General features: G+C 43.4%; 1 protein-coding gene across 4 annotated transcripts in view; it reads right to left on the reverse strand.

The window, feature by feature from the left end:
- Window positions 1-12256, reverse strand: part of COL4A6 (collagen type IV alpha 6 chain) — a 179727-nt gene that overhangs the window by 48607 nt on the left and 118864 nt on the right. For all 4 annotated transcript variants that reach the window (XM_088664622.1, XM_088664625.1, XM_088664624.1 and 1 more), the window contains 7 exons: window positions 11961-11996; window positions 10911-10973; window positions 9370-9405; window positions 7863-7904; window positions 5515-5607; window positions 3534-3587; window positions 265-324 (listed from right to left, as the gene is read on the reverse strand). In XM_088664622.1, coding sequence (XP_088520748.1) covers window positions 265-324; window positions 3534-3587; window positions 5515-5607; window positions 7863-7904; window positions 9370-9405; window positions 10911-10973; window positions 11961-11996 — 384 coding nt within the window. The remainder of the gene's footprint in view (window positions 1-264; window positions 325-3533; window positions 3588-5514; window positions 5608-7862; window positions 7905-9369; window positions 9406-10910; window positions 10974-11960; window positions 11997-12256) is intronic.

Genomic DNA, 12256 nt, shown 5'->3' on the forward strand with positions numbered 1-12256 from the left:
CTGGCACTAGAACCGGCCAGGAGCTGAGCAGCTGTTATAGTACTGCTGCCAAGGCAGGCCAGAAGTTGGCAGCTGGGACAACAGTGCTGCTGGGGGGTGGGGAGTGAAAGTAGGAGTTGCATGGAACCAAAGACAGCCTAGTCAGGACCCCCCCAAGACCCCTAGCACTGACTAAGCCTGCTAAGTCCAGTGACACCACTCGCTTCCACCCCCACAAAGATACATTCCATAACCGCAAAGGATGGATTTTGTGAAGTTACTTACCCTTGGCCCTGGCAAACCAGGTACACCCTTTTCTCCCTTTTCTCCGAAAATTCTAATGCCCTGAAAGGGGGAGAAATGGCCAAAGACGGTTGGATTAATCCACACCTTAGCATGCAAACCAAAAACACAATGCAAGCCCAAGATATAGAAAGCAAATGATATCCATGTGAGAAACAATGGGGCACAGGTATTCTCATTGAAGTTACAGATAGAAACCATTTGGTTTCATATTTGTAGTTCATCTCTTTAGATTTGCAGTCAGAGATTAAAGCAGGTTGGATATAAGGATGGATATATATATATATATATATATATATATATATATATATATATATAACAGCAGGGCAGAGTGGATATATCCACAGCAGGGCAAAGTTGATATATATATCCATATGGATATATATGCATATACCATAACTGGAAACTGTTTGAACAAACTCCAAAGTCAATGTCACATTCTGTACATTGAAGAGGGCTTGAGTAACACGCGGCATATGTGTGAACCTTACACCTCATATTATGTAAAGAGCCTCACAGAATATCAGCCAACTACAGCACTTGCTTCTCCCTCCTAACCTGAATGGAGGCTTCATGTAGCTTAGCAAACGGGTTTGGGATTTCTTTGTGTCCAAATACAAAAAATGGAAAACCAAAAGGCACTTCAGGGAAGAAAGGAAAGAGGAGTCGACTACCAAAACAAAAAACAAAAAGAAATATCATAGGACCCTAAGGGTGGAACTCCACCCCACTCCATGTTATTGGCTTGAGTTGGCCTTAGGATGGAGTATAGTCTCTGCTGGTGGAGAGGAGGGCTTTATAGTGATGGAGGTCCAAGCTTTACTCAGTTGGGAAGCTGTCAAAGAGATAAACTGAACAAAATCTCCTCCCCAATTTCTTCCCTGGACACTGCTCCACTCTGCCCTGCTGTTCCTGAGCAGGGTTAGGATTCCTCTGCCTCTGTAATAATGACAGATAATAGCAACAGATGAAATAATAATAATAATAATAGATGAAAGGGCTCTCCAGTGACAGGGAGCTGAAATGGAAAGGGATGGAGGTGGGAAGGAGAGATGATATTCTTAGGCATAACCATAAAACTATTACCTGTAGAACAGGAATAGCCAAGAGGATGCCCTCCAGATGTTGCTGCACTATACAACTCCCATATTTCTGACCATTGGCCATGCTGGTTGAGGCAGGTGGATGCTGAAGTCCAACAACATCTGGGAGGCATCATGTTGTCTTCCTCTGCTGTACAGCAAGGGAGCTAAGGAATACAGGAATCTCCACCTCCCATATATCTTATCTGAGTGCAAGAGCCTTTCCCCCGCTTGTGATTACCAGCAACTGGTATTAGCAAGGCATACTTCTTCCAACACAGAGGCAGAACAAGCTGTACCCATGATGGCTAGTAGCCATTGACAGCCTTTTCCTCCATTTGTCTAATGCTTTTTTAAAGCCATCCAAATTGGTGGCCACCAGTACTTCTTGTGGGGATGAATTCTGTTGTTTGCACTGCGTGAAGAATTACTCTCTCTTTTTGGTCTCTAATTAATCTTTCAACATTCCGCTTCATTGGATGGCCGTGACTTATAGTTTTACAAGAAAGGATGAAAAGCTTTCAGCTGTCCTCTCTCACCAGTGCTGCTATGGCTCAGGTAACTTGGTCATGCGAAACTCCTGCAAATCATTGACTTTCTGCTCCATTACCCATGCACATATCTAGCATTATCTGTGGATCATACAAGCAAAGGGAAGAGCTCTTGTACATATGGAACTCCCACATGCATTCTGCATGACTCTTTGGTCTGAAAAATGGGATGTTTGCAAAAAGAGCATTTCCCTTCTTCAACAAAGCATAGATCATGTTTACTACCACAAACCCAAGAAGCCAAAAAGAACATCTGTCCTTGGGGATAGTAAGTAGGAAAGCTCATAACACTGATGCAATTCAGATAATTTATATCATGCTTCAAAGCTTTCCTAAAATATTTATTCCTTAGACTGTTAAAGAGGCTGTAAAATTTCCTAAAATATTTAGTCCTTATAGATTATATGGAATCAGATTTACTAAGTTTTAATGTCTGTGGAACTTGATCATGGCCACCCAAGAAAGTGGGGAGAAAGGGAAGACTAGCATCTCAGTGTTCAGCTGCTGGAGAGCAGCAACAGGAGATTGCAAACTGCTTGTGGGTTTCCTGGAGAAATCTGGCTGACCACTGTGAAAAACAGGACGCTGGACTTGATGGACCTTTGGTCTAATACAACAGGGGTATTCTGATGCGCTAATGTGTAGATTAAAATATCTCAGCTGCTTAAGCCTTTCTGTTGCAGGAATACATTTCACACTCCAGATCAGGCATCCCCAAACTGCGGCCCTCCAGATGTTTTGGCCTGCAACTCCCATGATCCCTAGCTAATAGGACCAGTGGTCGGGGAAGATGGGAATTGTAGTCCAAAACATCTGGAGGGCCAAAGTTTGGGAATGCCTGCTCCAGATCAATTTAGTATGCAATCCTATAACATTTTGGAGTAGACATGCATACTAGCTTCTTAACATTTCCCCCTCCAGTGTTTCTTCCTAACAAAATTTTCACTATTCCAGTTGTTTTCCCCCCACAGGGAAAGAAATACACTGGTACTGTATGGAGAAATACCTGAAGAGGACAATACCTGCAACAGGTATGTTTTGTTGCTGTTCTTTTCTCTTTTTTCTTTTTAAATGGAAAACCAATAGGTGATTGAGTGTCCCATGTTCTTTGATCTTTTAGGATCTGGTACAAAGCTAATCCTGACTTTTCACTTGAAACTCTTCACACAATGTGGATGTCAGATGCACATAGTCTCTGAAAACTTCATACCCAGGGACTAAGGTAAATGTAACGTGAGAAAGACAACAAACCAAGGTCACCTGCAACAAAGAGGCTTGAAACCTAGAGTCCTTCTTTAGTCTTCTCTCTCTGCACCATGTAGATGCACTTCAAAGTACTTCAAAGAGATAACGTAGGGACGTGGCTCTTGCACCTCACTTATTTTATACCACTTTATAAAGCATCTGAAACCTCCAAATGTTGTTGGACTGCAACTCACACCATTCTTGACCACCAGCTGTGGCTGATGGGAGTTGGGAGTCCAACTACGTCTGGATAAACACACAGATCGCCCCCCTTCCCAATGGTTTTATGCCTTCTTTATAAGCCCTTTGTATTAAAAGAACGAGAGGAGTGGAAACATAACAAACTCTTGTGCCATGGCATAAACAAACTTACTGGAGGACCAAGAAACCCAGGAGGACCAGGAAAGCCTTCAGGACCAGGAACACCCTGAAAAAAGACGCAAGAGGATTTATAGAAAATACTGGCAATTCCAAGGAAATGGGAACCATTTTAGAACACTCAAACCCCAAACAAGTGTTTCCCAAACTTGGGTCTCCAGCTCCAGTGGGTCATCCCCTGAACACTGGTCCTGCTAGCCAGGCATGATAGGAGTTGTAGTTCAGAAACAGCCCGGGGACCCAAGTTTGGGAAACACTGCCCTAAACTGTGCTTAATCTTTCGGTTTGTTGTAACAAGTCAGTATCTTAAACTATCCTTTGAAGTTGGCTTGCTAACATTAACAGCAGTTTGGTGGGTGTGGATGACAGACAAGCAGTAATTAATCTAAAATGGAAGCAAAAGTTCCAAACTCTGGTTTAGCGTTAACTCAAAACTAGCCCCATCTTGCCTAACCAAATCAGCTGAGACGGCCCAATTTAATCCCAGATAATCTGTAAAAATACTCAGTCACTTCAGCTTGTGTTTTAGCAAATACACATGAACCCATCTTGAAAATGTAATGACTGGAGAAACATGCATCTTAAAATCTGAAAGCTGCTATTTGTCTGCCCTTATTTGCTTCCTTGAGAGATTACATCTTCCACCTGGATTACTGTAGTTTCACGATTCAGAGGGTTTCTGTATGTGGTATGTCAACGCTCCCAAACTAATGATTAAAACCTTGGGAAGCCCTTTGACTGCTTCCTCTCCTGGGAAAGCTTAAGTTCTCAGCAACAAGCAAACAACCAGAAAAAAGAGGTCCAAAATGCTTAGGTCACCTTGGTGGTGGTGGGAAAACAGTGTTGGAAATCATTGATCAAGGCTTCTGGAAATCAGACCAAGTAAATTAATCATTCACAGAGTTGAATTAATATCCAACATCAGCTATAACTGGCCTCAATTGTCTCTGCACTCCTTGAATAACTAATTTCAAAGTAGGCTGATAAATATTTTTAATCACCTTAGGGGCATGAGACACATTGTTATCTTGGCTTTTTCCCTGGGGAACAAAGGTGAAAAGGATGCTTCTAACCTCTAAGCAAATTCCTGCCAGTTATCACAAGAGAGTGTGCTGAAATAGTGCTGAATCAAGGATTTCTCAGTGCATCAGTTCAATAAAGAATGAAGAGGTGGGAAAAGGTAAATAGACAATCTCTTCTGAATTTGCATTCTGATTAATATGTGCACAAGGCAGATCTTAAATTTTCTGTTGCAACAGAGTTCCCTCCCCTCCTTGCAAGGAGGTTGGAGAGACCCCGAACAATGGTGTGCAAGCCCCTATACTTTTGAAATTGTCCACCCAGTAGCCCAAGACTAGCCCCCCCCCCCAACATCATACATACATCAAAGAAGGAGGCGGTCTCCAGCAGAAATTTCAGTGTTGCTTCTTTCCTGTCTGACAGGATACCTGATAAAGCCTTACTTGGTTGCATTTTCTGGGTAGCCTGGCCATTCCTTTGAGATGGTAAATACTTTAGTTCCTGAATCTCTTACACATATTGATAGTTTGCTCAGCTTAACAGATACTTGCCAGATCATACCAAAATAAAAACTTAGTTGGTCTTGAAGGTGCTACTGAAGGAATTTTTTTATTGAAGGGAGGTGTAAGACAATTGGAAAGCTTTTCCCATTTCCTTTCTCCTTGCAGAGAAATATTGGAGGTCCATTTGGGAGCAATGGCTTCAGGGTTGCACTCCTTACTATTTCAGACACTATGTTTATATGTGTGTGTTTGCCTTGTACATTTATGAACATTTATTCTATATTTGAGACCTTAGAATTCCTATAACAAAACCTTCAGGCTTGGCTTGGTCTGACTTCTGCCACAAATCAACATAATCTGGCCAAGCCAGAGAACCAATCTACCAAAAGATTTATTCAGTGGGTTCTCCCAGTTTCACACTAAACATGGGAGATTCCAAAGGTAAAGGCAAACCTTAGCTCCTTGCTGTCCTTTGGGGAATCCCATGAATTCCTGGATCCCAGTAGAAGGTGGAGGGCCAGCGGGTCCTGGAAGCCCAACATCTCCCTATTGGGAGAAAAGATTATGCATGAGGTTAGGCAAATTAGAATGTATGCCTTGCATGGGTAAAACACATTCAAGGGGCTTTAAAGCCAAAAGAAAAGCTGGAGTCACACATCAGTTGTCAAAAGTGTTATGGAAACCATCATCTTTAAAGTTGTTAAATGTTATAAATATTGTGCATAAAGGTATCCTTTCGACTTGGCAGCTCAGGGAAGTTACTTAGTTTTAAAAATCAACTCCAGTTTCCTCCATTCCAACGCTATTTTGCTCTTGAAAAGGGACTCCAGGAAGTGCCCAGAGGCACTTTGTTGGCCATCACCAGACCCACCCAGGTGGCAAACAATGCAAAACCAGGACCTTATTTTTCTTTTCCTGTGAATACTCAAGAAGTTCCTCCCGGTACTTATCACACATTTTACTTTTGCCCTGAACCATTACCCTTATGTTAATCTTGTTTACCAGTATGTTAATATTGTATGTACCTCCCCTTTTGTGACGTTTAGCTATGTAACTATGATGTAGGAATGACACTTCTGAAATGCATTATGGGATTTGGTGGGAAGCTTTAAAAGTTCTTGTAACCCTGTTCTCAGTGTTCAGTCTTGGCTTGAACGTGTTGCGCAATAAACCTTGCTATTTTGCTCCGGTTGGTGGCTGGACTCCATCCTTTATTCCGCAGTGGACCGCGGGCTCTTGCCTGACGAGCTGGGTGGCTGAGCAGCCTCACACCCAGAATTTTCCCTAACAAAAGACATGCTGAGTGGTAGGGGAACTTGGTTATGAACCCTGGTAGTTATTCTTGGTGAGAAAAGTCCACCTGAAATTTGGTTTGGTAAAGAGCCCCGTGGGTAGAGGGTGGCAGCCTGAATTGCAAGTTGCTGGGAAAGATGGCAAAGGAAAGCTTCTGCACTCAACAGGCATTTGGTTGACCACTGTAGGAAGAGGGTGCTGGACTAGACTGAACCCTTGGCTCAACCCAGCTGACCAAACATAGGAAGTTGCCTTATAATGAGTCAGGTCATTGATCCCTCTAGCTCAATATTTCTACACTGACTGGCAGCAGCTGCCCAGGGTATCAGGCAGGGGGCCCTTCCCCAACCCTGACCTTGTGATGCCCGGGGACTGAAATGAAGACCTTCTTCATTAAAAGCAGCTGCTCTGCCACTCAGCAGCGGCCCTTCCCTGTATTCTTAAGGTTGCTTCATCAAGCAAAGAGGATTACAGTGGAGTACAACTTTGGATCTGGCTTTCTATTCATCATATTCAACGGGGATAGCAACGGGGTCAGTCTCACCAGAACAGCTGCTATACAAACCAAATTTCAGTCAAATGAAGCTTGAATTAAGAGTTTTGGAAGAGACACTGAGGTAAATTGTTTTAAATGTATAGTGGGGCCTGAGTTGAATGGATCACTACTCTGGCTCAGGGCTTATCCATATTTCCTCTGGTCCTGTTGCTTTCCCCCTGAGGAAAGCGGCCCTTTAGCACTCAATTGGAGTAAATGGCAATTTGTGTTTTCCTTGGAAGGTCTGTTGCTAAAGGGCAGACTGTTCGGACCCATGCCTAGAAAGTGCGGGTCAAGCAGAAAACAGTTCAGACCTGAGTTTTCTATGCAGGGCACAAGCAAAAGTGTCGATGAGCCCACAGTGTAAGGCAACCCTCTACGTTCCTATGAGCAGTGATTTGAATCCAGGTCTCCCTGGGCCAGTTCCAGGCTCTATTCCAGTCAGTGGCGGAGGAAGCCGCTCGGGTGCTTGGGGTGGCGTGAGCCACCCATAGGGGCAGGGCACACCACGGGGCCTCTGGAGTCTGCCTGCCTCCTCCCACTCAGACCCCCTACAGCTGGGGGGGGGAGCAGCGAGCGGACCGTTTGTGCAGTGCGGAATCTGCGCGTGCCCAAGCCACTGCATCTCTCCCAGGAGAGACATGTGGCTCAGGCATGCTGCAGGCATGTGGTGAGTGCCACCCGGCATTTTGTCACCTCTCTCGGTGGTGACACCAGGGGCGGACTGCACCCACCACACCCACCCTTTCTCTGCTCCTGAATCCAGTAGTATTTGATCTGACTTACAGTAGTTCTCTAGGGCTTCAAGACCAACCACTGGTAATGGTTAGGGCTGTTGACACATTCGTGTTCGTTTGATGAATCAAATGAGGTTCCTGACTGGGGATTAAATGGCTGGGATAACCATTAGCAGGATGCCTAGGTGCATTTCCAAATATCATCACATGGCAAAGCCAAAATAAATTAAACTTGCCTTTGCTCCTTTTTCTCCTTGGAAAACTAGGCCACTGTTACCCTGTTGAAAACCAAAACCAAATAAGCAATGTATTATGAAAAATAAACCTGTTTCAGATTTGTAGACAAATGAGCAAAAAAACCACAAATCAAGAATATCCTAAAATAACAAATGCACAGTGTTCTTGTTATTACATTTATTACCTGCCCTTCACCAGCAGGTTGCAGGATGGGTTATTATAATGATTTAAAATTCAGAACTAAAACCATTTAAAAGAAATTGCAGAAACAAGAATTGATTGGGTCCTGAAAACACATGTCTCAGGTGTCAAAGGTAAAGTATTCACTGAAAGCTGTACAGTGAAGGTGTCAGATGCACCTCTGTGGAGAGGGAATTCCACAGCTCGGGCTGCCATGGAGAATGCCTTGTCCTGGGCTGCCACCCCTTGAGCTTCTGGGGGCTGTAGAACAACAAAGAGGGGCCCCTCTGCTGGTCTTAACACTTGATGAGGGCCTAGTATAGCTGTTTCAAAACAGGGGTTATAGGAGTCCCAAAGGCAACCCCAGGCAGTAATCTGGCTGCTGCATATTGGACCAGCTGAAGTTTCTGAGTCATCTTCAAGAGCAGCATTGCCATTATCCAATCTAAAAGCTACCAGAGCATAGAGTACAGTAGCAAAGTCATTTCTGGCCATAAGGAGCAAAGCTGGCAAGCCAGCCAGAACTAGAAATATACACTTCTAGCCAATGAGGCCACGGTCTCCAGTGACAATGCTGGATCCAGGAGCACCTCCAAGCTATGAACCTGCTCCTTCCATGGTACAAGTCATCGTCACACCTCTTGGACTTGAGAACTTAGAACATGAAACACCTCTGCCTTTTCAGGGTTCAGTTTCAATTTCTTGGCCCACACCCAGGTCCACTGCCTCCAAAAACCTGCCTAGCACCTCCACAGCTTCTCCTGATTTAGATGGAACAGAGAGTTACAGATGAGTGTCATCCACATATTGATGACACTCAAGATAACATCTCCCAGTGGCTTTATATATATCTTAAATAGCATGGGGAGAAGATGGAACCTACAGGACACCACAGAAAAGTTCTCATGGCATCGAATAGTAGTTTCTTATGACTACTTTCTGGAAACAGCCCTGGATGAAGGAGCAGAACTACTGAAGCCCAGTAGCTCCAGAGACTCAATGTCAACAGCGTCAAAAGTCCCTGAGAGATTAAGGAGAACAAGCAAGGTTGAACTTCCTGCATCTCTCTCCCAGCAAATGCCATCAACCAGGATGAACAAGGCAGTTTCAGAACCATGCCCAGGCCTGAAGCCAGGTTGAAACAGATCCAGATAAGTATATGTAATAGGCTCCTCCAAGCATGCCTGAAGCTGGACGACCATATTTCATCCAAAAGTTTTGATGTTGCTTAAAAGATGCAAGGAAAAACAACAATGTTACGGTTCTTATCTAATGAATGGAAATGTCTAAAATCCAAGAATCAAGGAAATAATCAAACATACTTACCACAGGGCCTGGGGGGCCAGGTGGACCTGGTGGCCCCTAAATGTAAAAAACACACACCAGAAAACAAAACAAAAAATTACATATAGGAATTTACACTTGGCTGGGATGTCAATTTTTTTAAAGACATGGGCATGAAAACAGAAAAAGAAGAAGCAAAGACAGGCACAAAAAGAAATGAAGGATGGGTGTCTGTCTTATTATCCAAAAATTAACAGTTGTTTACTGTATACTGCAAATGTAAGCACAGAAGATAAACGGGTGAGATCAGATGACACATCTCTCTCCTAATTCTGGTGGGAGTGAAACAGCCTCTTTCCTCCCCACTCACCCATGCCACTAGATGTTCCCCTAACTTTTAAATAATGTTGTGTGTGTCTAAGCCCAAAGCATCTCCTCCCCAATAAAGCCTTACTGGTGAACCAGCCATAGCTGGAAAAAGGTATTCCTAGACCTCAGTGACAGTGTTCAATCCAGGAGCAACCGTAAACTCCAGAACTGCTGCATCCATGGGAGTGCAACCCTGTCCAGAATAGGCTGTTTCCTCACCTCATTATGCATGATCAAGCTTTCTTTAGCACCTCAGCCCAGGACTAATTGCAGCCATCAGCAGCCATTAACACCCATCTACAGGTTTACCACTCCCATCAGCCCATCTCCCATTCCCACCCACCACCCTCTGTATATATATAGGGTCTGACACTTCTGTTTCTAGTGTATCTGAAGAAGTGTGCATGCACACGAAAGCTCATACCAAAATATAAACTTAGTTGGTCTTTAAGGTGCTACTGAAGGAATTTTCTTATTTTTCCTCACCTCTACAAAGTGAGGACCTGAGACACATTAATACCTGTCTTTTCAGGATTCAGCTTCAGTTTTTTGGGCCCATAATTCAGCCCCTCCCCACCTCTGTGCAGCAGTCTAATGCCTCAACCACCTTTCCCAATTCAGGTGGACCAGAGATGGGTGTAATCTGCATATTGATGACACTTCATTCCAAGTCTCCTCATGACAGCTCCCAGTGATGTCATACAGATCTTAGCCTAGAGGAAGAGACGGAGCCCTGCGGGATGACCACAGGGCAACTTCCATGGCACCAAAGTAGCCCTGGAGATAGGAGCAGAACCACTGAAGCACAGCTGAGTCCAACAACATCGGGAGGGCATCACTTTGGTTACTCTGCTCCATAGAAAATATTAAACCATTCACAGGTTCAAAGAGCAGCAATGCAACTAAGCTCCAGTTAAGTGCACTTAGGATCTAAACCTCAATGATGAATTGCTGCATTATCTCTGGGGGAAAGGAGAGAGGGGCTTCATTTCCACAGTCGATCATTCACCAACTGCACTTGTGTGTTTTCTCAAAGAAACTATTTTAAAATTATGGACTGCTATAAAAACTAAACCTAACAATTTAAGCTACCAATATTAGTAGCAAAAATATATCTCTGCACAACTGACAAAATAATTTGAATATAGCAAAATGACTATAGCAGGAAACATTATAATTAATGGCAAGGAGGGCAAACAGAAAGAGTGACTTACCAGAAAGCCAGGTAGCCCAGATGGACCAATAGGACCAACAGGGCCAGGGAAACCTTTAGGGCCCTGGAAAAAGAAACATTAGGGAATATAACTTGCAATATCATAAGCTTTTTGGGTAGAGAATAACGGGCCATATATGCGTGTATTATTCCCTTGTGCACAAAAAATCATATGCAGGCAAATTAATGGAGAATAATCCTTCCCATTTTAGGGAACAGTTATTCCTACTTATTTGTTATGGTAGCTGCTCTGCTGGTTCAGAAATAGTGATCTCATCTTTAAAATGTTGAGAACAGAAATAGAGCCAATGCAGTTTGCTGTTACTCCTCCCTTCCCTCATGCATCTCTTGGGCTGCTTCTACTGTGGATAATGGGAACTGGGAACTGAGAAACTGTGGCTTAATCTCAGTTTACGAACTAGGATACGAAACCAGGGTATGATTCTGTAATGGGATGGAACACAAAACCACAACTGGAGCATCAAAACCAATGTGTGAGGAAAGGAGGGAGCACATGGGCATGACACTTGTCCTCAATTAAGAACCATGGTTCATTAAGCTGAAATTGTTCTGTGTGTACTAGTCTATTGTGTATACCAGATCCACCTGCCGTTGTCATACAGTGCAGCAGTTATATGCAGATCAATGGCGTGAGCAGAATTTGGTGAGCTTGAATCTCTAGCATGAACTTTCATGGGTGGTCCCAGGAAGAAAACTAAGGATCACAACAGTGCACTAAAAATAAGTGCAAGCAGAGTTCAGCACATGCCATCAGCCTTAACACAGTCAGCACTCCACGTGTGGTATGAGCAACTAGAACCTGGTGTGCAGCTATAAAAGCAGACATAGTATGAGAATTGATCTCACACCATCCAGAAATGCTCACGGTCTTTGGGATGATGATATCCCTATTCAGCATTTCAATTAAACAGCACAATCCCAGGACAGCAAACATAAATAAAACAAAGATGCATTTTGGTTCTCTTAATGAGCTGCTTGACAAGATTCAAAGCTTTTATCAGAAACGAGAGTGTATGGAAAACAAACTTACAACTGCACCATCCAATCCGGAACGACCTCTTTCTCCCTAAACAACAACAATAGCCTTTGATGAAGCCAAAATTAAATATTCAGACAAATGCTTTAATGCAGATGATGATACTACTACTATTACTACTGTCATTACCACAACAACTAGTTAACTATTACCTACAGTACATGCTAAGATGGAACATTACTTAGTGAAACATCTACATTACTGGCTCAGACAAGCATTCAGAAATAAAAATCCACGATTAAGCCTCAAATAGAGGCAAAAGTATTTTTAAATGTCAAAAATAAAATCTA

The sequence above is a fragment of the Zootoca vivipara genome, chromosome Z2, assembly GCF_965207765.1.
Source record: "Zootoca vivipara chromosome Z2, rZooViv2.hap1.1, whole genome shotgun sequence".
Lineage (NCBI taxonomy): Eukaryota > Metazoa > Chordata > Lepidosauria > Squamata > Lacertidae > Zootoca > Zootoca vivipara.